At 35.5% G+C, this 27651-nt stretch overlaps 1 protein-coding gene across 1 annotated transcript in view; it reads left to right on the forward strand.

Moving 5' to 3' along the window:
* The window catches only part of LOC115441833 (beta-1,4-glucuronyltransferase 1), a 61214-nt gene extending 34136 nt beyond the window's left edge, over positions 1-27078 (forward strand). Inside the window, exons 2-7 of the mRNA XM_037444941.1 lie at positions 218-1003; positions 22539-22698; positions 23172-23480; positions 23660-23792; positions 24310-24443; positions 24707-27078. Of these exons, the coding sequence (XP_037300838.1) occupies positions 402-1003; positions 22539-22698; positions 23172-23480; positions 23660-23792; positions 24310-24443; positions 24707-24904 (1536 nt within the window). The 5' untranslated portion in view covers positions 218-401 and the 3' untranslated portion in view covers positions 24905-27078. The remainder of the gene's footprint in view (positions 1-217; positions 1004-22538; positions 22699-23171; positions 23481-23659; positions 23793-24309; positions 24444-24706) is intronic.
* The last annotated feature ends 573 nt before the right edge of the window (positions 27079-27651 follow it).

Consider the following 27651-nt stretch of genomic DNA (forward strand, 5'->3'; position numbering starts at 1 on the left):
TCTCTTTTGAATTACTATTTTATGCCACTGCATTATTACCAATTTCCTTTGCCTAACTGTAATTGAGATTACATGCGTCTTGGACATGAGTTTTCGCAGGAACTGCCGGCCGGCGGAGCTGCTTTTGCAAACGTCACTATGTTTAACGTTTTTTCAAACAGCTGCCACGAGTGACGTTTAAAACTGGGTATTAAAATAGCGTTGTGATTTGTTCCAGGAGCGGCATCAGAGCGAGGCGCCGACTCGGCGCCCAACTCCACACGCCTGCTGATGACACAATAAATTGTGATGCTGGCACGAACAGGTCCCTACAGGAAACTGCGTCCTAGAGGACGGCGAAGGACGTTCTAGCAATCGAATTTCTAGTTCTATAAGTGCAAGTGCCTAATTATTTTGTAAACATGTTGGGTAACCGACGTAACTTAATATTTAGAGTGAGCATTGTGATCAATATCGCCGTGCTGCTGTACGCGGCGATGCATCTGTCAGTGAACACCGCGCCTGGGGTGGAGTGGATACCCATCACGGTAGACGGATCCGAGAGGAGCGCCGAGCTGCGGTACCTCGGCCGAGAGGACGTCAGGAACGACACTGAAATGAGATCAATCGAGTCGAGCGTTAGGAATTTAGAGGAGTCGACATCGCAAAAGACTACTTCCACGATGCCGACTACAAACAAAACAGCGTCTAGTACCGCTTCTATGGTAGATATAGAGAAGAAGATTAGTGCTGTGCCCTCTGATGCAGATATAACTAATGAAACGCTCGACCTTGATGTAGTGGATGAGAACGCGCTGTCGGAAGCGACTTTGACACGACTGAAATGTTTACTCACCTGCACAGACAAGGACTTCGCTTCGCAAACAGTGCAGCGGGGGGAGTTCTGGGTGTTAAAGAACTACGTGCGCGCTGACCACGGCACGATTCAATGTCACGAGACAATTACTTACACCACTCATGCCGGTTTTGAGTTCCTCGATAACGTTCTGCCTTTAGTTGAAAGGTGAGTGTTCATTTATTTATTATTTTGTTTTAAGAATTACCAATTGTGTTTCGCAGATAATTATACAACAGTTTTGCCAAAAAAAATAATTTCAGCTAAAGAAATATGTAGGTAATACATCCATTAAATATGACATGAAGTATGAACGGTATATTATCACATCCCTATCCACACTATAATATGATATCGACGTCGGTTGTTTGTTACGTCGTTTAAGAAATAAATATCATATTGCTTTGTACCTTGGAATCTAGTAAAATCCAGTTATTAATTAATAAAGCGGAATATTCGCTTCATAAAACAACGAATGGACAACTTTCGTGTCTTGCCTTGACAGTTTTGACGCAGCTTCGGTGCAACTCAATTCGACTCATAATGCACCTTGCTAGATTTTTAATGATTTGTTTCATAGTTTATGTAATACACTAATAAAATAAGTGAGAAATAATAAAAACCTATTTCAAGATAGCTACGTATATTCCGACTCACTACGATCCTCAGTGAAGTAAATGCGTCATACGCGAAAATTTCAAATACACTATATTCAAGAACACCAAATCATAATACGATATTTTTATAATATCGTCACATTTTATTAAAATTTGATGATGATAAACGATCTAAAAACCTTAAACAGGCACCTCTCTATTAGTTTAATATATTGGGAATTACAAGCATTCTTTGTTTTGATACTTACACTAAAATTATAAACCAAACATATTTAGACAAATTATTGTGCATTTGACATAGGATCATTGACGTAACAATGATTTTTTCTTGGGACCAACCAACGTAGGGAGAAATGGCACCCCCCCCCCCCCCTCCATCCCTTATGAACCAGCATGGTAGAAATATGATTCAACTCCTACAATATCTAAGGGCTAATCGTTGTTGCTACTATGTCACAAGGCTCAATTCAGCTCAGCGCTGATAATTTGGATGATTGTAATTATTTCTGAAATCTGGATGACTGTTGAATCTAATTATACCGTCTTCAAAAATAAAAGTTAATAGCAATGGCATATTTTAAAGAAGAAATTGTATTATATTTAACAGACCTTATTCGGCCATCGCCTGAATCTATATTAAATGACACAATCAAATCTTTTTCAATAAAATTCAAAATAACAATTGTGTAAATTAAAAATAAATTACTTTTTCGGTATGATTTTATATTTCAAAACAATCAATTGTGTCGACTGAAAGGCATTACCAAATCACATGTAGAGCGGATATGTTATTAAAATTTTGCAATACATTATTACAACACGAAGCACATTCTAACAAAAGAATAAATGCAATTGATTCGGCTGATCGACATGGCTATTCATCATATGCCAACACTTTCGTAATAATACTGATGCAAATTCTTAATACTTAATGTTGTCATCTTCTTTCGTAAGACGGGTAAAAGTACTCGTGGGTGACTTACAGATTTGTAAATAATTTACTACCATATAATAGAATTATTTGTTATAATGATAATAATGATAATATGCTGAAACAACAATTATTGTACAGGGGCTCTTACCACAACCACACCACATCGCAGCAACAGAACGCAATCAACAGTGGTTCATATTATACTACAATTAATTAGGTACTCGTCAGAGACAGTATTGATAAATTAAGAAACAAATTATACTGCCATATCACTCCTATTTGAACTGTTACCAAATTTAACATCACCACTTTAAAAATATTATCTAAATCATAGGTTAGGCAGTTTAAATTTAATAACTGTAGTGTTTACATTTGTTTGTAAAACGACGATGAGTGTTCCATAACAAAACGTAACAATCACGTCAAATGTCACACGAATGGAGTATTGTATTAGGCAACAATCAAAACAACAATGTGATCGAGTGCCGCGCCAAGAGGCGTACCGCACACGATGTCGCCGAGTACCAACTACAAGTAAACTCTGTGAATGAATACACTCTAACAAAACTGTTCCCGGGATCTTGCCTTGTGTTTAGATGTTTATATATCTTGCGAATAGAACGCTTTTTGTTTAGTTTCTGTGATATATTGCACATCAAAATAAAGGATATGTTTATTACCACTTGATTAGTAAACTGTTTCTATCAAACTGTTGGGGGATTTAGCTTTAACTGATTCGAACTTAGACATTTTTTATATTCATTAAAACTAATAACTGTTACGCATCTTGTGTCTGAGTCTAGAATAATTAACGACATGTCCGAAAATGAAACGTACACTGGTTTGTTTATTAGAATGTGAAAAGAAGGATTCAGATAAAAATAAATATGTTCCTTTAGTACATTAGTATAACGACTGAAAACAAATTTCTAGACTAAAACAATTGACAAAAACTTTACTTATTGTCTTAAAGATTTCGTTGAGATTTTTTTTTTCAAGAACACTAACTACTAGGCTTTTTTCTGTATTTTTTAAACAAAATAACTGTGGATTGCATTGAATTCTCGCCCGATAATTGTAGGAAATAAATAATGCTTCGTTAAATATTGAGATATATAAGAAAGGGTTCACTCCATCGAATTTTCTCTAATTTCTTATATGTATAAAAGAAATTATATCTATCGCTGGTGTTTGTCAAAAACTGATGCAATTACAATAATATAAAGCGCATAATTCAGGTTGAAAACGCATATTTATCTGGGTGTTAATAAAATGTTATTGCTGCAATATATTTGGCACATGTTTTTAGGCAGGCAATCCGTAAACATTCAGTAAAGATAACCATTTATTTACTTAGGTGCGATTCTCGAAACGCGACCAGTTAACAGCTATATCACAGAATTAATGAATGTTGGAATTCGCCCAATTTTTTTCTTAATAATTTAGAGCATGGCTAAACGCATTTAATAACTGGGACTTAGCGCCTAAAGTGAAACGCGTTAGAAAAGCACGAAGCGTGAAATAGTTTACGTTGATACAGACAAAGTAAATTACATACAACTGCAAAAAATCAATGATCCGACCAATTCCGTTCGTCACGGCACTGGGTGTGGCGAATTGGATGTACTTCGCGGATTTATTAATAATAACATCATGTCGAATACCACGGCGGTCATATAAATCTTTATTGCGAGGCGACTGTGACACTGAATAACTAAGATCATTACGTTTACCGTTAGATGTAAAAGGGTTGTGTCTAAAACTGTCCATTATCTAATATTTAACTATTTTTAATGACCACAGCCTATTCGTAACGGAAACGTGCAAAATCACGTTGTTTATAGTGTACATAAATCTTCTAATATATTACTTACTGATATTATGTATATCACAGTGAGCCATAACGAAGATGTGTTACAGATGTGATCTGTGCGAGCATGATCATCGTTCGGGAGGCCGGGAACTGATTGCATTATACAGATATCGATAATAACAACGATATCTTTAACGAAGCTATTGAACAGCTGTTTTTTGATACCGCCATATTTCAACACTAACGGTCGCCGTCAATCGATAAGTTAACATTCATATAATAGACAGGAGCATCTCCATTTAAAATAAAACATCTAAACTCATTTTTATGTTTTGAATTTACGCGACAAGATATTGATTCAAAAATTAAACTTAAGTCGGTCAATAACTTTATGCGTATAAGTATATACTTTATTAAGCAATTGACATACATGACGAGCCTTTTCAATATGGTATGAACAAAACATATTAAAATTTGTTATTTTGCAACTATGATGTTTAAAGCTCGCACTGAATAAACAACTCGATTAAGTTAATTAATAATTTCTAGCTTATGTATATTATTAGCCTTACCTTTTCATAGTAATGCTACATCGAGTTTTAACATTAATATAAAAAGTATAATAATGTTAACCTTGTCTGTGGTTTCAAACTAAAAGATAAAGAACTTACTGACTAATGGCTAAATTACCATTCACTGGTCATTGAAAATCAATACTGAGCTATTTGAGGAATGTACTTAACCAACAACGGGTAAAATTTCAACAAATTACGAGAATAGTAATGACGCGTCTGAAGTTGTGTGGGTGAAGTCAGAAATTATCAAAACAATGTAAAACAGCATATGGTTTAATAGAGCTTGCAAATCTTACTTTGACTGGCGGTATTTCTGGAACCTATTTCTAAAAACATTGCAATAACCCCGAGGCAAGAGACACGGGTTTGTAAAACAGTTACATTGATTAAATAATATTGACTCTGTTTGTTCAATATCGTCAATTCCATTATCCTTCTTATCTAAAAGATCGGTAGAGAAATGCCTCATGGGATTTGCCCCTTACCGCCTCACCGCAGCTACACTCTTGGTTCGCAATATTCCTTACAAAAGCAACTTACTGTCTATTTACATCGCCATTCGAATCGCAGACTTAAGTTTCCACCCTCGACCCGGGCATTGTATTCTACATTAACAATGCCTTTTCTCGGAACGAAAAATAAACTAGAATTATCAACTGATTCTATTCTATGTTAAAATGACGAACAATCTTTTATTATATGACATCAGCAATAGGAAATTAATTCATTGTACAATATACAGCAGCTGCTTTCCTCGAAACTGAAAATGTAATTATCATAGAAAGTAGCAAAAAATCCTTCCCCGAAATACAGCTACCGACTGGCAAAAAATTCCGCGAACTGAAATCCAATCTAGGTGATAAAACAGATAGTCTATTGATTGACGTAGGCGTATTCAAATAATATGGTTAATTGCGATTGGTTTGTTGGGTTGAAAAAACGCGATCAGATAAACACTCTATTGTTTTGTGTTGCAATACGAACTACAGTTGTACATACATTTGTTCATTATCACGTTATTATTTGATAGCATAACGTCGGCAATGTTACAAAATATAGTAATTATAATATTTACACATTTCGAAACCAAACAAAAAGTAAACGTAGAATTATCAAGCCTCCGCCGGGATTCTGAGTAGTTCGGCTTAACAATAAGGTAAATACTTACTTCTGCCTCCCGTTAACACAACGGTCAAGAATAAATACAAAATGTTTACTCTCTCATATACCTCGCCGGCTACGTGCTCTATCCATATATTATGTCTATACATTAATTTGATGTCCTCAAATAAAGTTTAAGGACACAATACATACTTTCCAAAGTTAATGACAGCGCGTGTCATTGCCACTAACTGCTCGGTTACTTTTAATTTTCATTGTGGCCGACACTCATTGTCGTTCAAATTCATTCATTTCACGTTCATCTTACACTGAATAACTTTTTCAAGGCTTCTTATCCAATCCATGATCTAATTCACTAGTGTGAATGCGAGTACATTGCATTTTTATGGCTTGGGAATTTTAAATTGAATATTTATTATGAATACAGATAAAGTATTGTTAATAAAGTAAAATACTGCATCGTTATTCATTCTCTTCGGCATGCCAGAATGATTTATAAGTTTTCAAATAATATTCTTTTTATAGATCATACGTGACTGCAAGAAAACTGGGGCATCAATAGTAAAAAGAATTTAAAGCAATTTAAAAATATAATCGATCGATAGCAGTTGATTTGTGTTTGAGCGCAAGTTTTCTCAGTTTTTAGAAACACACATTTCCCTATAGTATAGCATATAAAGGATTATCTCCATATGAAAAAAAAACAAATATATGAGGAATATACTGATATTTCTGAATAATATTTGGTGTATTCTTCGTCTATAATTCCGTGTAAGAAAATATTTTTTATTCCGATTCCAAAAATTACTTGTAGACGTTATATAAACTAGGAGTTATTAAACATTGCTAAAGTAGCACTTCGCCAAGTAGAATATATAGTCATAGTTTTCTTAGCCGTTAACTAATTTGTATCTACAACCATTGTTGATGAAAAGCCTATAGTCAAGTACACATTTGCCTTCTACATTATGTGAAATTCCATAGAAAATACGTACCATTAAGATGCCGCATAAATTACCATCTATTGTACGAGGAAGGGTTATTAAAAACGTTTCTCAATGCTTTTTCCCTATCCTCAATGCTTTTATTACACTTCCTACTATCCTATATAATGCAATGGACAGTAAATTGCATTCGCTTGTCGTATTTATACTCATTACAACACGGCGAAGTTATGAGCCCGGGTAAAAAGGAAGATCTGTAGTATTTCTGCAAACAGCCGTTTGTATCGACTGTATACATTACGGTACGATTTAAAGCTTCCTGTAAATTCAATGCTTTAGGGCGCGGTCACACGGAGCAAATAAACTGCTCCCGTTTTTCCGTTAAGTTTACACCTTATACGATTTTGAATAGTGTTTATATTTTACAACGTACGCAACTTGCGGAGGTTTGCTTGCCGTATTCAGAAGTATTACTGACTGCAACATTACTATCATTAACGGTTACTGTTATGAGTCAGTGGTCGGCAGCAAATTAAACTAACTTGTTCGGCAGTTTTCTGACCTTCAACTAAGCTGCTACAAGCGACCAGTCACCCAGACACGCTGCGAGGAAAGTTTGTCCATAAATAAGGGTAAGCCCACACTTTACATTCGTGCGATTTTTTTCGCAAAATTTTGGGTACCTACGTCATGAGACCCTAAACAAGGAAGCGATGCGAATAACATGAAATATGGCGATTGCGGCAAAAAACTGCATCATGAGGGCTTTAATAATGTATTTAATTCTTATTGTACGAAATAGTTTTGCAAAATATCAGCAAAACAAAACATATTAAAACAGTTGTCGCAATGTAACCATGATAAACTCTATGAAATGTAATATCGATTTACAATTAATCAGCTTTATAACACGTCAACAAACACAACAGTTAGTTAATTTGCGCGGCATTAACTCTTTTAATATTCGACTATTTAATAAAGTATTTGTGCGAATTAAATTGCAAGTTGCTTGATTTTGTTTTCCCTCGTACCTTAAACAGATTAATTAAGTATTGGGAAAAATTACAAATAAAAGTTATCGGTGCAGTTAACTTAAAAATGTACATATTTAAGTACTAACTAAAACACTGGTTGCCTTATAACACAATATAAAATCCAATGCTGATATTGTAAATACTAAAATAATAACGATTCCTCCAATACGGACGTCTCTATAATGGCCAGTCGTCTACACCGTCCAACCGCTCACATCGACTAGCGTTTTAATTAATCCGCGTTTGATGTACAGAAACAATTAAGAAACATGATATTTCATTACCGCAGACGTATTCTGAATATGAAAGTGGTTTGTGTTCTGTTTATTCATCTGTGAAACCGTACGTTGGAACAGGCGCAATGCTGAAACGGGGACAGCGCGCGCGCATGACCGACACTCGACAGGCATACTGCCGGCTCACCGACAATCCTGTCACTTTAACTTTACTATTTCATTTACTGTCAAAATATTCAACATCTATCGAGATGAAGACCATATTTAATTTTTATCAATGACGTAATATGATTGTCCGTCGCCTAATTTTTGCGCCATGACATCTACAAATAGTAACAATGTTTCTCAGAAATACAGTTCATACATGGTATTTCAAGGGTTAAGTTTATGAACATACTAATAATGAGTTAAAATTATTTAATGCCGTTCTAAGTAGAGCGACGTTTTTTCTAAACAACCGCTGTAGACCACGTGTTAGCTGTTAACGAGTGTCGCTCTGCACTTGTGTTTAGAACTGCAATAAAGATATAACAAATGTGTTTTAAGATTAAATATCTTTATAAATAACTAACTAACCTTTAAGCTAGTAAAGCAACATTTATTGATATTTAAATTTTAATACCTAAATTACTGTAACAACTTTTTGTCTAAACTAAATAATATTTTGTATTATTCATTTTTCTCCAAGCTTACGATACGGTGCATTGGTTACTTTGAACCATTTAGTAGGTTAATTTTTATACGGTCCGATTTACCCAGCGGATGAAGTCCGTGCAATAGTGAATTAAAATTGAAATCGCAAGTGGTGTAAATGGCGCAACAATGGCCGTATCCGCTGATATCACAGAAACACGGGTTTGTAGCATTTATCTACTTGTGTTGTGCAATATTGATACATATTTTATTCCACACGAGCTGACCCTGAATTAAATTTGTTTACCCTTTCGTAAGTACATTCTAAATGAGAAACTGTCATTAATAGCAGCGAGTTGCCAAGCGAAAAATAAAAAACCTGGTTAAAATATGTGGCATAAAGAAATATTTAAGAAGTCGACCGCATCGACCTCGAAACTGTTCACAAAAGAATATTGGATGAATGTTTTAAATTATAATGTAGCGTTAATACGAATTAACGGTCGCCGCACGCGATTTGGATATTTGGGACTCTCGACATTATCCAGACAGGCTTTTACTCTAATTACTTCCAATACACAGAAATGTCACTTTAATGAAATGCCATAAATTGCTTTATGCCAGAGAACTTTGAGGCTAATTTCATGTAAATAGTTCAAGTTACGTAAATCTAAGCCTTTTGCATATAAAAATCGTTATAAATATTTTATAAAACCCATACAGATCTTTTGAAATTGTGTTTATTGCGTCCATCGTGTAACTATGTAAATTTGTGTACGGACCGGTTCAGATCTCTAGTTTCCACGACGAAAAGTGAAAATGCGTGCATCAAGGTGTGTTTCATTGACACAGCGATGGTAAACAATCATGTGACTCTTGCATACCGAATGAGCCCATATTAATTATTCTGGGTTCCGTAAATATTTCTTACCAGCCATTACTTTACGCCAAAAGGTTTCTTTGATTTGTGTCTCCAAAAAAAAAACAAAAGATATTGCACGAATGAACATTGACACACATATTAGACAGCCAGCCCCTAGATATTTTTCGTTTAATTAAATATGTATATCTGTTTAAAAACATCCGCATTGTATATATTTTGTAAAATCTTAATTAATGGGAAATATATGATAAAATCATAGGAAATGATTGACTTTGACACACTAAGCTGTAACACACGGACATCAAAACCGGCATATTGTAACATATTCTGTTACTGTGAAGTTGCGTAATTTCCTAAAAAAATTATCACATGATAGATAAATACCACATTCAATTATTGTATACGGAATAAATGTCATTAGTAATTCACTAATTATTTTTCAAACTGTAAATATAATATTTCAAGTTTAGATATAAAATAATTACATTGTAAAAAGTTTTTATATAAAACATAATGTTTAATATCATAAAATTTCTTCTTCTAAGTTAGTCTTGGAAGGTTTTTTTTTTATTGAACCCTACAATATTTCACTTAGCCCGCAACCAGCTTTTCTTTTGCCTAAATGTAATGTAAATATTGCGCTAAGCAAATATTGCTTAATCTTTAACACCATTAGATCTCCCTTTTAAGTTAGTTAACTAAACAATGTCTTTTTACTTAACTTCCAGTAAATATAATGAAAATTATTATTACATAATGGTATTACGAGTCAATTCAAGTAATTTCCGTAAAAAATGTATCGACAATATCTGGATACAATAAATCTCTTTGATTCCGGGATAGGACATTGAAATTAAACTAATTTTCGGATTCTATCGCGGTGCTAGTATTTTATTTTCTGGGGAGAAAATAAAATACTAGCACCGCGATAGAATCCGAAAATTAGTTTAATTTCAATGTCTAACATTCGCGTAAACATAAGAAATCATTATCCGGGATAGGACATTGACTCGGACGAAGCCGCGAGCAAAAACTAATAACAAAATGAACCACAAAACTGTTCCCTTGATGCTTAAATTACCATGAAGACAATTTTATTGTCTGAAATACGAAGTCTGTTTAGTTTCGTACTCTGCTAGCTATACTAAGAGCCTGGCCTTGGATCATTCCGAAGTTAACACACAACTGCAGGCACTTTTATAATATTAGTTTAACGACAATATTAAGAGAACTTTTGATTGACATCGCTTTGATTAATATGCAAATTATTGATATTGCCATATGATATAGTCATATAATTAATATGCTATTTTTGTACTAACGTCAAAGGCTTGGCATTGAGTTTAATTTATTTTAGAGCGGCCATGAGAGATCACACACGTCCTATACATTATCGAATTTAATTTTGCTAATAGTTATTTGTTGTTAGGCCATAAAAATATGTCGATACCACTCCGCCGTAATTAGTTCTATTAAAGTCATGTTATTATGTTACGCGGGTCTCTACATGTTAATGTAATTGTATGTAAAAAACAATGAATTTTGCTATGTTCAATTTTATTTGTCATTGTTTTTCCTAATATGATGCGATAAGAGGCAGCGGGGCTTTAGCAGGCGTAAGACTCAGCGTAGGTGCTAGAAAAGGGCCTTGATTTCAATTTCATAGGTTGTTATTCTTTGTTGATTAATGGGGTGGGCGATCGAAAAAGAGGTCGTCAGCTAAAGTATGCCTGTTGCCCCATTAAGCGCGAGGTTTGGGAGGTCGCCGCTGATAAGGGTGTTCCTATTGCCAGCAAATATTCTAATACCAGGCAACCTGGGTATTTTTTGAGGAGAGGTAAAAAAATCTAATCCACGACGTCACGAGTTTAACTCCTTCATTAAATCAATAAAGTACAAATACATCATAATTGCGCGGCCTATAAAACAATAAAGTAAATTGATGAAGAAAAGTAGAGTACCATTTGCGTTTGATATTCATAACGGTCTTAAAATAATGCAAATCGGACAATACTGTCTGTATTGTAAATAGTGAAAGGAAACTACTGCCGAGTTGATTAAGCATTCAGTACCAGCTTCCTAGCTATTATTATGAGTTCAATAATAACCCGTCCTTTCTCCGGCGCATTTCCGGCCAGCGAAAAGCCCAACGTCATCCTTCTGACCTTATTGTATACGGAGTGGGAGTGACACGTTTTCTATAATGTTGTAATGAAGTTCTGGATTATAAATCTCTAGTTCGTTGTCCTGCTATATATTTAAACATAATCCACGCGTTTTCTAGCGTTCATTAGTGCTATCAATTAGAAGTATGGTAATAATATAATATACCTACCGGACCAGGAAATAGAACCCAAACTCTCACGCTTCTGACGCTACAAGATTAACGAGAGTATTTCGAACCAAACATGCAATTGTCATAATGAACTTGCAGTTAGTTTTGTGTGGGTTCCGAGCTCTGGCCAGTGTAATCCGTAACCACGAGCGGCGGAAGAGTAAGGAGCTGTTCGCGTGAGCGCCGACATTGAATAATGACACACCGCGAGATGGCACGAAATTGAAGTATGTTTTATTTTAATGAACGCTATTCGGGTCGACCGTTGTACGTGCCGTCTGCCGTGGATGATTACTAATGATGCAACCTTACTTGAAAATATTTTTGATTGATTTTAGAATGGAGGAAGCCATTAACCACATGAAATGCTAATTACACGCAACGATGTCTAACCGAGCCGGATCGTACGAACGAATTTACTTCGCGTATGAAGAATAGCTAACTGTAATCGAGATTTGCCGTGCGATCCACGCGTCGTAAGTGTTCCACGGAGCTCCGAGGAGCGACGCGATGTGGAGCACGAGACGTCACCGTAACAACTTACTGACCGACTTGTGGAATTGCTTCATTTAATTTAAGTTTTGAGAACATCACAATCATCTCAACTGAACTTCGTTGTGAAAGCATTTCAAAATAACATTGCGCTTTATTTAGAGTATACATGGCACGGCGAGGTAGATGGGAACGACGAACGTGCTCGTGTGCGGGAAGCGATATAGAGTTGTTAGCGAGTTGTAATCTGGCCATGGCAGTAACGTTAGCCATCGACATTCATACATATTATATGCGGTGCATTAGCAAACAGGTGTACGTGCGGCGGAGGCAGGCGCAGGCCAGGCGGCGGCGCGGCGTCGACGCATCGCGCTCGTCGCTCGCGTGAGGCCTTGCGGTCAACCCAGATGAGCCAGTGCAGTCTCCCATTACGGCATCAACATCTCTGTACTGTTATCCGCATAGCGACTGCGGTCACACATGTAGGTCGAACACTTGAACGTGAAATTAAATTTATGGTTTAAGAATTCCATCGCTAATTGCGACGAACCGACACCGTGTCGCGTTATAAATGATCGATCACTATCATAAATGTCTTAATAACAGCGCTTGATACGGATACTGTTAAAGCTGTACGCATAGGCCGCTTATTGTACGTAGCTTACATGGAGGTAGGCATAGCTGATCATGATTCATGTTTTGCCTTTTTATTAGGTACTTACTAGCCCCATGCCCTATAGGGCTTAAGAAAATAGCTTACATTTTTTTAATGCTCATGCTTACCTCCACTAAGAACTCGTGTGTGCAGTAAATAAAAAGCAAAAGTTTCAAGAGTCAGCGTTTCAAGATGCGTGTTGTCTGTCCGTAAATATCAAGAATTGTATTAAGTGCATAGAGTTATTATCTGATTGGAAAATTCTAGTTTAAACTTGTACAAGACTACAGACTCGTAATATTGTGGTTACTTATTCTATAACAAGATATCCGCTTGAATAACTTGTATTAAAGGGAAACAGAAGTTTCTGTCATACCTACATAACTAGTTTGTATACAATATTTAATAGATTAGTTGCCTTTATTCCTGTAATAAGATTACGAAATATACTTTTATATTTCAAGATTTTGGAAAGTCATAGTTATGAATTTTTTTAAGTATCCTAACAAAGTAATAGTTATTTGAGCTACTTATTCATTGTTAAACTGTATTACATGACACGAGTCATTATGGTAAACAAACAAATCACGTACATTTAAAATATAATCATTTCATGCAAAGTTAGCAAATGGAAACCCTCGTTAAAGCATTTCAATGAGCACCAACAATGCCCTAGAGCTCGAATGTGACGGCAATAACTAGTCACAAGACAACAAAAGATTCGATTGTTCAGCTGTTAACGCGCGTTTTATATTAATACTAGCTTTGGCTCGCAGCTTCGCCTGCGTGAAGGAGTTTTCCAGAATATATTTTTTCCGACTTACTTGATCTATCGTTATATTTTGACCAAATTGCACAAAATCATTATAATATATTGTAGCATATATTATTCTGATGTTTAAACAATATTACTATAAAGTTTCATCCAAATCCGTTCTGTAGTTTTTTCGTGAAAGAGGAACAAATATCCATACACCCATCCTCACAAACTTTCGCATATATAATATTAGTAGGATAGGTATAAGAATTATTGGCAGACACTGAATTGTTAAACCAATAAAAATAGCATCGCCATCTGTCCAAAATAAAAACAAACCGCCATTTTGACGACAGTATTTCACTATTTTAAAGCGAATTCGTAATTTAATAAGTATTTTTATTACGTATTATTTAATACGTATTAGCGTGTGAGGTCCAAATTCAACCGTGGAATTTATTATGTTTGTAACACATTTTATAAATGAATTTTATTTTTCCCTCCCTATTTAAACTTTAATTATGCCAAATCTCACACTCCCTCTTGCGCGCAATATGGCATACAAATGTTTTTTATTCACGTTTATACAATTATACAATAACCCCAGACTAGAAAGAAAGCAATAAATATCCGTCAGTTGGCCTTCGATTATATTAACGTCACAGTAATTCCTATGGGGACCGAGAATCGCTCAACTATCAGAAGTAGGGGACGGGCCCCATCCATCATTTTTAATCCGGTTAACAATCGATCACAAAATCCTTACTACGAGCGGTGAATACCCGCATAATGCTTTATAACATGCTCCTACTTTATACAAGTTGCGGATAGTCATACTTTAAGCCCTATACACCATTATTTAGCTGTTGCAGAGAACGATCGTTTTAATTTTAAAAGGATATTTTCATTGCAAGATAGGCGACTCCTCCGTTAATAGCATTAATTAGAGATGCTAATTACATAAAATATAAAAGACAAGAAACTGGCTATACAACTTTAAATGCGTTGGTAATATGTAACAAAAAAACGTAAGCTTATGTACTTATTATTAGGCAGGAGCTCAAGTAATACATTCACATCAGGGTTTGTCTTATCACGGAGGTGAGGCTATCGCCTTGCCGTAAATATCAACACCAGAGAATTGGTGTGGGTTCGAATCTGATGTCATAAAAATCATGCCCAAAAAAAGAACTGAACTCACGATTCATATTCCAAGTATGCCGCCACTAAATCAATGAAGCGATCAAGTGTGCCAAACATGTATTTAGAGCACCGTATGATTTCATAGATTCTTTGTCGATTCATTCGTTATTGACGAAAATAGTTCATTCCAAGAAGAATAGTTTACCAAATGTCGACGCAAATTTTGTAAATGTTTTAATTTATTTCCAAATGTTTTGTGATGAAAATTTACGAACACATGTGGTTTGATGGCAATTGGAATATATAACTGCTGACCTGATCTGATTAGGTCCTGGAAGATATTGCTCAAGTTTTAATCTTATTTGATGGCGGTGTGATGTGGGAATCACTTCCTAATTAATTCGAACAGACATATTAATATTTTTATTTACTTTTAATCTCCGTGTGGTGGAATAATGTTCTCTTAATTCATTAATGTACAATATACATACCTATTACAATAACATTAGATACTCAATACAATGCTTCCATAATATTTAATTTCACAGGCTAGTAATGGCACCAGATAGCCTATTGTGGATGGTCATCTATAATAACATTATTGGCATGAGAAAGATTTTTATTTGAATAAGTATTTTGTTTGAGAAACTAAGATATAAATATACCATTCATCATGTAGAATAGTCATAATGTGTGATCAATGTTGTATGATGAGTTACATACTAATACAATTAAAAACATGATAAAATAATAGACAAAGCTTACGCCATTTAGCCAGTACTATACTAGTGAAATCATTCATAGTTTAAAAATTCGGGGCCCTATTTAAACAGAATATCATTCGCTCCTGAATAAACGAGTACATGAGAACAAATTATGTTATGAGACAGTCTGACATCTTACGACTAGTCGAAACTCAATAGGAAGTCCTGGATCAAGAACATTTTCGTCAAGTCCGTCGCGTATTGCTCAGATTTTTTACAGTCTTTGAAGCAGACAGCACGTCCGCTATTGTGAATCTGGTAGGTGCAAGCTCCGTGGTGCCAGCATTCATCGATGCAATACTGTCTGTTTAATTTAAATGGGCTTCTATTAAACGTTCTCGTTGATAAATAGTACGTCTCTGAGAGGAAAAGTACCCTCTAGATAATACAATGGTATTGGCATCCACTGCTACAAAACAGCTATTGTTGGCTCCCAGTTTGACGTATGACAATGTAGGGCAATTCAATAACATGTAAAACTTTTAGATAAAAAATATAGAAATTTTAATGTGGCCATGTCCATAAATAAAAGCAGATAAAAAGAAACAAAATAAATGACTATATTAACACGCTTGTGACAAGGTTTAAAGCTATTGGGTAATACCATGACGACTTATAAAAAAGCTATGTTTAAACAAAACATTAACAGAGCAAATGATTCCCATTCCGTGGGCCGTCGTCGTGATACTCAAAAAATAACAATGAACATGTCAAGGTAGTAAGGGTACACATTAACACATTAACTACGAATTAAGATTCTTTACTTGTCTCGGGAATTACTTAATCGCTGATTAACTGTCGAGTAAAAAGTGGATTACCTCGTCAGTTATTGCCGGGCTACGTGTGACTGCCTCTGTAATTACTTGTCATTGCCTTAGTCACCAAATAAGACTGAATATTTAGTGACACCAACAACAAACTATTGAATTTGAAATCAATACATGAGGTACGCACCTACCTATATAATAGAAATGACGTATTCATGTTCAAAGTTAACTTATTAGGATTTTATGCATTGTGTACAACCGGTTACTCAATTTTAAGAAAATTAAAATGCATTTGCCTTGACACTCAACATTTATTTTTAAATATAAACACGAGAAAAGAATAATAAGATATTGTTCATAAAATGTATAGATGTTTATTTCTTTTATATATTAGCTATGTAAATTTACCTATTTTAGAATATACGCGTAATATATGAAAATTCGTGATCGACACTATATTGTGTAAAAGGCAAGTCGACACCCACGTAAAGTTTAAAAGTCATGAGTTTGTAGAAAGTAAATCTCAATGTCGCCGCAGCACCTCGGTATGACTTATCTAATAACAGATAACATCTTGTATACATACTTACTGTCATACCGTTTTACAGGTTGCGAACACGTCATCCGAGTATATTTTGAGATAAAACACAAATATGGGATTAATTTGGTGTGCATACACTGATATACAAGAGCTAGCTATGCAATAAAGTCCACATACTCGTAAGTTCTTGCTTTGTCGAGCCTAGAGTACATAGTCTTAGAATGAGGTAATGAAATATCGCAGTTCCAAATATCTTTAGTAGTCACTCCAAATATAAAAGATGTCACAATTTGAAATTATAATATGTTTGAATCGAAAGGTTCATGTAATAAACATAAACTAGATTGATTATTATAGTATTGTTACTAGATTTTTCAAGCCCTTAGAAAACCTTTTAAACCGCATAAACATATAAGTAAAGAACCTAATAATAAAAACAAATGCATAAATATATCGACGGACTGCATTAAACCACGCCACTTGCTATACAAACCTTCAAAGTAAAGTGTAGTTGTGAATATCTTTTTAGACCGTGTAGAGAGTTCACGTGATAAAAACACATTCCTTTTGCCATAAAGTGTCCCTTAAAATAGAATCGAATGGTTGTGATGTTATCCCACGCTTATTATCACGCGATCTACAAGTGAACTTGTTAGAAAGAAATTTCTTTATAAGTATTGGGTTATTATCGTCCATATATAGCGTATTGTAAAACAGTTCTATTACGGTCGGACAGGTTATAGAGCACATGTATTTTCTCACGTCGTGTTTTACCAAACACTAACGCCTGTATTCATAGACGTTATTTATTTAAAGACGGAGTATTGCTGTGATAACAAGTCTGTTTCTCAGTGTTGACGGAATGGCAGCCTTCACAGTGCGTAGACATAGGGCCTTTGTGATTGGCTAGTATTCATGTATCTCAATAATAGCCAATCACAACGGCCCTATATCTGTTTCTCAGTGCTGTTGGGCATTGAGAAACAGACTTGTTACCTCAGCATTACTCCGTCCTTAGACAAAAAACGTCTATGAATAAGCGGGAAAGTCTTCATTACATTGGGCACGCCACGATAGCGGCGGTAAGTCCCCTCTTCGAGGTGTGGCTGACGAGACGTCACGGCGTCCTCTCATTCCGGACGACGCAGGTACTGACCGGTCACGGCTGCTTCGGCAGATACCTGTATCGGATCCGGGTGGAGGATACGCCCGCGTGTTTTTACTGTGCGGATCGGCCGGAGGACACGGTGGAGCATACGGTGGAGGTGTGCCCAGCTTGGGCTGAGCACCGCCGTGTTCTCACAACGGCCATCGGTAGCTGAGACCTCTCGCGTCGGGGCCTGGTATAAGCCATGCTCCGGGGCGAGAGAGAGTGGGACGCAGTCACCTCCTTCTGCGAGGACGTGATGCTCGCAAAGGAGGTGGCGGAGCGGACACGGCGCCAAAGCGCCCAACGTCCCATCCGCCACGGCAGACGCACAAGACGCGGGCGTCGAACGTCTGCTGAGGATCGTCGGCCTCCGTAGGCGCGGACCGTCGGGTGACGAGCATTGGGTAGCCCGTCGCCCGAAACACCCCTTAACGGCCCGTGTGTTCGGCGCGTAGTGTTCCACGCGCGCCTCGAAGAGCAGTGTCAGTATAATTTGCGGGGCCCTTTAGGGCCGGTGCCTGCCTAGGTCTCAATGCCACCGGATCTTGGACCTAGGCACATAGGCAAAGGATGGGAACACCGTAGGTTCTTAGTCGGTAAAAGTCTGACACGCCCTCCCGCCCATCCCAAGGCGGGAGATAGTCAACTGACGATTTACCTAAGTAAAAAAAAAAAAAAAAAAAAAAAAGTCTTCATTACATCAATAATGAAGATTAAGTAACTTGATTACTAATTATAAACTTTAAAACTGTGTTATTGTTTTTTGATACCGGGGTTCCATCATTACAATAATATTGGGTCACTTAAATAAAGTGTGAAGAAGTAATTAGGTCGCCACAGGGATACAACTTCTCTTACTAAGTACCTACTTGCAGTTAATTACTTGTAGTGTACCTAATTACAGTATTTTTTCTATTCCACTGTCTCCAGCAACACTGTTATATGTGTAACCTAGAAATTATAATTAGTCTTATTTAGTAGGATTTCAGGGTTTTTGACAAAATCATGGTCAATTATGACATGCTATTAGATATAACTCATTATTACATTTTTGTGAGTTAGTTTTGAAGGTCGTGTCAAAAATGATAAATATAATGTTTGTTACATAATAATCCATTTCTGATGACTTTTTTAAAATAGCGCTACTACATTTTTACCTATGGTTGAACGTGGGCGACGTCAAATAATCCGTGAAATAAATGCGTGTGTACGCCGTCTGGCTGTCAACTGATGAAAAATTACTCACTTTATAACCTCGGTACAATATCGCAAAAATTTTAAATAAATGTTACTATATTCGATCTATTATACGTCCGACATGTACAGTTTATTTGCATTTGATATCGTAATAATATTTTCCGGGAAATAATAAATCTTTTTCTAGTAACTTAATAAAACATACAATTACAGTATATAAAAGATAATTTAAAACTTAAGATGATTTATGAGCTAGTAGTTAATTTCAATCTTGATAAACTATTTACTCTAGTAACGAGTCTCTTCGGCTAACGAAGAAACGTTTTGAAACGGAAATAATTAAATTATATGATTTTGTAATTAAATACACCCTCAGAGGAGATTTAATTAATCTTGCTTCGATGTAAATTCGAACCTAGCCGACCTTTGAACCCAAATACGCCAAATATCAATAGATTGCTATATAATGCATCCACCCTCGCTGACAAGATCAGTGCTTCGTTCGTGTTAGCGAGTTACTAAATGCAAAATCGCATTCAAAAATTTAATAACGACAAAAAAGAATGCACATACCTTTATTCTTCTTCATAGAAAAATAAAAAAAATATGTATTAGCATATGTTTTTTAATAATAAGAAATTAAAGTTTGTGTGTTTATGTCTTGTCCTTGATGTTGTTTTTCCGGCTTAATTGAGTACCGCTGCCCTGTAAGTCGTTAGTCGCTTCCACATGGCTTGATGCGATTCTGACCATCTATGGCTGATATTGACTCTCAAATCTTCCCCAATCCTAGTTATCGACAAGATAATGCAGTGGTACGTACTGACACAGACATTTACGACAAACATACTAAGGTTTTATTAAACCGAGAACAATCCACCATAAACCACATTCTTGAAGGTTACTCTACCGCATCGCATAATCCAAGGCTATTGCGGATGTACTAAGAATTTATACATAACGCCACACATCTGTCGCACCATCTTCATATCGACGGAGCAGATCTCCTTAACATGTAAAGTGATAGAGGATTGTAGACATTTTGAGTAGGCCGGATAGACCGAACCATAGGCTCCAAACGAACATAAAGAGACTAGTGAGTAAGATTATCGAAGCCGTTACCACTTCTTGCCTTCCATAACACTCTTTCTTTTAAAATAGCAACTTATCTATGATTCGTCCATTATTTTAGGTGTTAATATAAGGTAATATAAAAGAACTATTTTATACTGGCTCTTTTAAATAATAAGCCAGTAAACCTTTTGGTACGTTTAATGAAGTGTAACAATGACTAGCCAAATTAGGCTCATCGATGATTTTGCCAATAAAATATGAAAGAATAATAGCTATAAGTGTATTCATATATTATATAAACAACGAGGTAATAAAGGTCTTCGTCGCAATATAATGTTATCTAAAAGACTAAAGCCAGTAAAAAACCTAAAGTGAATAATGAACGAGTGTGAACAGCACACAGACGAGCGCAGCAGACTGTCGCGTCGCGAGTCGCACCCTCCCGGTTATACTCCCTACTCCAGCGAGCATTTAATAAAACAGGGCTCGCCAGCAAATATAGCACATACCTACATCACATGATTGATACGTGCTGAGCGATTTTAATTCAGTTAAGCATATTGGTCCACAAGAACTTTTTCATTTGTCGTTAAGTTTTATGGCTGATTCGTCTCGCTTGAGTGACGGCAGACAGTTCAATTTCCATAAGGATTTGCATATTTACTGTCACTGAAAATGTATTTAATGATACGTAAAATATTACGATATTAAGTTTTTTAACACTCCGCGCGGTATCCAGTCAAATCTAAAGATTCTGCAACGATTGCGCCTCGTCGTGCATTCTTACATCGCATGCAATACCACGGTTATTTAGGACGTCCCAAACGGAATCCACTTATCTTCTATTCAAACACAACTTAGACAAAATAACACCAGTGACATTTGATGTAATTTAATTGTGTAACACAATATTTCTTGTTGCGCCACCGGCGATGCGTTTGTTACGTAGTAACGCACAATATAGAACGCGGCCCAATGATATTTCCCTAAATACCACGGAGCGATGGAAAAGCGGAACACTCGACGTTTATGTTAGTAATAGCTATGAATTTCGTGACCTGGAAACTGGTGGAAGGCACCTCCATCGCTTTTTTGTGGCGGCAACACCATTAATAACGTCTGTTATTGTCAAATGAAATGGTTTTTTGCGGTTTATCGATTTACTATCTACGCGTCGGCCGCGGTAGAAACATCAATTAAATTTAATGATGCAAGTTAAAGAACACGCCGAGGTATTCACGATCGTTGTCACATCTGCATTTGAGAAAACAAAACAGTTGGTTGCTGTGTCTACCGTGTTAGCATGTTGCCAACCTGTAGTAAAGAGCGGGCAGAGGCGTAAATGTGCTCCGTCACGCAATCACTTCCTATGGACTCCGCTGTATATTGATTAAACATAATTACCACGCTTCTAAGTGCTAGAATTGAACATATTTCGGTAGGAGGAAAGTTAAACAGTTTACTGTACGAATAATAAACACTGTTACGCAGTAATGGCGTAATTACGTTATTTTTTAATTTATGAATACTTTTTGCTGTTACTGTGTTGTCGGAATGTCGGCGCATTGTTCAAAGTGATTATATGAGGATATATTGTATAAAATATCCGCATATAATCACTTTTTTTTCTGTTTCGCTTGTTTGTTTGTTATGTTTATGTAACTTTTGTTTGTTGCAAAATAAATTTCTTTTCTTTCTTTCTTTCTTTTCTAAAAGGTTGTATATTAATATCGATATCTATGGACCGAAGTAGAATATACTGAAATAAGACTGTATTAAAATGATGGATAAAAGAAATGATGAGTTTATGCACATTGTCATCGCATAGATGGCATACCTACTTATCTATAAAAAATAATAATTCATTGAGCATTCTTTCTTCGATCCTGTTGCTATAGACATTCATTATGCATTATGCTGCAATAAATTAGACGGCATCCATTTAAATGCCAATTTGGGTATCGAACTCAGCGTACGGTACTTAATTGCATGCACGCATTCCAATTACCAGTGACTGTATTGATTATTCTTTTACAGATGGATGGCGCCGGTGAGCCTGGCGATCCACGCGCCGGGAGCAGACATGGCCCCGACCGTGGACAGCATCAGATACCTTCGGGATTGCACCGGGAACGAACTCATCCGACAATATGTCACTTTCCACATCTTCTTCCCCAACAAACATATACCTAGCAAGGTGAGAACTAATAAATATTTGGTATCATCCATTATTTCTCCCTCTAAGGCGATGAATTTAAACATTAAAGAATGTTCTAGATCTTTATTCGTTTTACATTCTACATGAATATAAATGATTCTTCCTGAATACTCATAAAATTATATGATATTTGGTTTAGAATGTCATAACCCTGTTACTTTGGAAATGTTAACAACCTAAGTTTGAATATTTTAACTTCTAATAGGTAGTGATTCGCGAATAATATCAAAAACAACGGAATAGGTAACATAGATGAGTGTTCGTTTGATTTGTATGCTCGAAATAATTAAGGTAAACTTAATTAGTAATTACTATTATTAGAACGGCAAAACGAGGCCAGCAAACAATAAATCACCCACGCATCAAGAAAAGAAATTGTGATTACACGCTGAAATGTTTGCTATTTGAATTGGTTGCCAAATTGTACCACATTATTATTATTGTCATTACAGATACAAGACCCTGAGAAGTTCCTCCTCACACCGTATAACTGCACGTTAAAACCGCCATATGACGTGAACTCTTCAACGACTTACATGAAAGAGAAGAGTCTCTTATATCCAGTGAATGTTGCTCGAAACATCGCCAGAGATGCTGCTGTGACACATTTCATATTGCCCTCTGACATAGAGCTGTATCCTAGTCCGAATTTAATACCTAGATTTTTGAATATGATAGCAAGAAATGCAAAGCCTTTAAACACGTCTACAAAGCCGAGGGTGTTCCCTATAAGTATCTTTGAAGTCGACGCCAAAGTTCAAGTGAGTGGAGAATTCTTGTCTACGTATTTATTTTTAAAAAATGCAGTTCAAGTCTTAGTTCGTAAAAGATGCGCAAAATTATCACCTTTTAAATAGTGAACTGCTAATCAACGTCCTTATAATTAACCAAAGAAGATTTACAGTCTGCATTTATATATTATTGATATTTTTTATTACAGGTGCCATCAACAAAGACGGAACTCCAACGTATGTTGGCGAATAAGACTGCAATACCATTCCATAAATTCGTATGTCCTAACTGTCACAACATACCCCAAGGTCTGCAGTGGATGACCGCGCCGGAAACAAGCCGTACGTTACATTTATACTGTATTAAACTCGTAGAACATAATGACCGTTAATAGACTTCCAAATTATAATTCACCACATAGTGATAGTGGCCACTCTTTTAATATTCACCTTGGCAATACCACAATCAGTACTTGAAAGTATGATTTGTAAATTATGTTGCACTTTTTAAACGTTGTTACGCAAGCAGATCTGTTGTGCCGTGATGCAGTGGCAATTAATCTCTGTGCTGTTAGTGTCGTGAGCTATTTATGCCGTCTGTAGCATGGCGTGGCCGTCGTATGGGGCATTCTAATTGCGTATTATGGTTCAATGACCGCGCCTTATGCCTTAGCCGCCGTTCCCAGACGACCGACTTCGGCTTCTTACGCCAATTTGCAAAATCGCAAACTATATGTATCAGCAGTTCGTTGACTTGAGACAACTCCGCTTACGCACCAATTCGTTCGCAGTTGTCATTTTAGATGTAATTGAAGTCATTTTTCATAAAGTGTTAATTTTTCCGTTTTGCGTATTACAGAGATGGGTGTGTTCCACGTGGGGAAGCGGCATGGTAAATACGTGCACTGGGAGCCAATTTTCATTGGCACTCACCAGGACCCGTACTACGACGAGAGACTCAGTTGGGAAGGAAAGAAAGATAAAATGACACAGGTATGCTTGATAACATTATCACAGGAAAGACCCTAAAATATAATTAACTTAGGTTCTTTTTGTAAATGGTTATACTACATTATTGTTCTTTTACATTTTGATATAGAAGATATTCATCTAATTTGACATGATACAATATAGAATTGCAGTGTATGATATTCTAGAATTGTCGTCAATTTTGGACTTTATGGTATATTGCTTGTTCAAATTTGTCATTTAAAAATGATATTATTACAACTTATATATGAATACCAATGTTTCAGGGCTACGTTCTCTGCGTAAAAGATTACGACTTCATGATCTTGAACAACGCATTCCTCACGCACAAGCCTGGCATAAAGCACTACGTGAAGAACCCGAAAAGGGAGGCCATAGCAGGCCGCCAAACAAACTTCGTCAAAAACGTAATCATGCCTGAATTGAAGAAACTATTCGGCACGAGGAGTGGATGTGCGCTGTGACGAATTAGAACAATTAATTATAGAATTTTACCGCAGTGATAAGTGATAACAGATCTAACCAACCATCAACAGTGTGCAATTTTCCGCCTGACTTTTATAAAACCTTTACAGATGGAATTGCGACTCGGTTTAAAAACATATCATTATTGTAACAATGGATAGTATTCAGTCATCACCCTTAATTTTGTAAGTGTGACCGCAAACTGAACAACACGCAAGCTTCCGACCATCTATACTGTTTTCAAATCAGTCTCACCCTCGTCCGTATAGTCTAAGCTAAATTGAAGTGTATATTTTATATTTTCGATATAACACATTTGATAGATGTAACGTATTCTATTTTGCCGCCCAAAATGATTCCATTAAATCCTGCTACGGTATTGCCTTCGTACGTGTGTGAGAGGCTCGAAATAGTAACATAAACACACTTTTAGTTATCTTTTATTTGTTTTAAATGTAAATATTTCATCTCTGAACATCAACGCGAGGTGTTTACATTGTTTTGTTTGATGTAAGAAGGCACTTGACTGTATTTAAGTACTTTTTTACATCGCAAACATTAAAACGCGTAGATATTATAGACTTATGTATTTTTACGGTAGATATAGTTTTATCAGCTTCGTACATATTTGCTTTAATATGTATTGTACTGTCTCATTGAGTTTAGAAATTAATTTATGTTTGTAAACAGTCCGCTAGATACACATGCTAGATGATTTAAACGACTAATTAATAATAATTATTATACAATTCATTGATTTTAGTCATTCGAATTACGGCAAATTTCATGTATGTATTTTTGTATTGAGTATTTAAGTTGAACTTGCCACATTTTATCTGGTATGTTGTTCCGTCTCTTATAATTTATTTAAAATCATATTAAATTCTATTCTGTTTTGTATATAATCATCAAGTAGGTATTTTACTGTTTAATATTTTGACTCTACATGATATTAATATAAGTACTATTTTATTACATTGTCAACTATTCCAGTATTAATTTCTCCATTTATTTTAATGAAACTATAACAAACCAGTCATTGCATTCATCCATAAAGGTTCCTAGAGGTACAGACGCCCAGTCCACATCGCAAAATTTCATTTTATCCATAAAAATCGCACAGACGATAACCATGTGTAACGTGGTTGCATTATCTTTTTATAAACTTTTATAAGTAGCATTTAGAATACGTATGAATTCACTTGTATCAATTACTATAGATCCGTAATAAAATTGATCTATATTGCGTCAATATTCAGAGTCTATGCAGCATTTAATGATTACTCTTTAGAATTAGACTTATTTATATAATAAATAATGCTTGATTCATATAAAGGTTTGAGGAAATTGAGTCATAAAGCCTATATAGGATAAGTGTAAAATGTGTTGGGCCTTATTGTGGTTTTAGTAATGCTATGTACATGTAAAGTAAGTGTTTAAACTCACCACGTCCGACATTTAGCTTCGAAACATCTTTTAGTTGTGTAGGGTATCCTGTACTTCTTTTACTTTTATCTTGTTAATATAATTTTTTAATTTCTAATTAGTTGCGTGTAGTATTTGTGTCTTTTTTCAGTTAAATATATTAATTTAGAATTTCACTCTTCTTAGAAACTATAAGGCATTACATTCTTTTGTAGAGCTATGTAGCTAGTTATTTATGTATGAAATAGTAATACAAATCAACTAATCAGTAATAACATTTTTATCAAAAGCCACAGTAGTACAAACGTGGTAGTAAAGATATGCGTGATAAAAAATATTATCAACCATGTTTTTCTATTTCAAAAAATACAATAGATAACAGAATCGTTATTCTTCCATTAAGATTAATATCAGCGAACGCTACTCGAAGCGTTCTCAATACTTCTAGTTGTAGTTACTTCCTTAATCGTAATAATGTAAGTTTTCTTTAGTCTATTTAACATTAGTATTACATAGTATTTTCCGCATCGGGTTTGGGTTACGGTAATGCATGTGGTGAGTTTTCACTTGGGCTTCAAGTGCCTGTTAGTTATAAGTGCAATATAAAAGTCTTTAAATGTGATCATTTACGAAAATGTATTTATCGATATGTAATTATTCCAAGAATTTTACCTTTTATAAACAATTTCGTACGAATCTACAGAACGTGTAATCGGTGTAAAGTTGAAATAAAAGGAATATCACTCATTGTCTGCTTTTATTTTTATTATTAAGGTTGTTTTAATAAATATTACGTCGTATAATTCAATGCAAGGAGCCAAAAGTTTTATTCGAACGTACTTTACACAGTAGTTTGTGTAAACCTAAATATTCAATATTAAAACTATATGTTCCTTCATAATATTACCTGATCGTAAAAAGCAAAAATTGTCCTGAGTTCATAAAAGCCACGTGTTTTTAAGCTATTGGCGTAAATATCAACTACATATGGGTAATACTGCGAACCATTTAGTAGCTACAGGACAGTACTTAGTACTTAGGAATGCTATTGGTATGCCTGCAGAAATTTTGCCATGAGTAAACGATATTAAATATCCTAACCGAGCAATTCACAACGTTCTGAAATAACATATGGTTTTATAATAAACAAATACGAGATAAAAAAAACAAATATGAAGTTTATACTTACACGTCACTCAAAAAACCCACTGATACGCAATTTGTGATAATTAGTGCACATTGAACGACTATTAAATGTAAACTACTTTCACACATCTGACCTATACACCGGTTAAACCTTGATCCAGGCGCTGGTGGATAG

This window comes from Manduca sexta, chromosome 28 (genome assembly GCF_014839805.1).
Source record: "Manduca sexta isolate Smith_Timp_Sample1 chromosome 28, JHU_Msex_v1.0, whole genome shotgun sequence".
Taxonomy (NCBI): Eukaryota; Metazoa; Arthropoda; class Insecta; order Lepidoptera; family Sphingidae; genus Manduca; species Manduca sexta.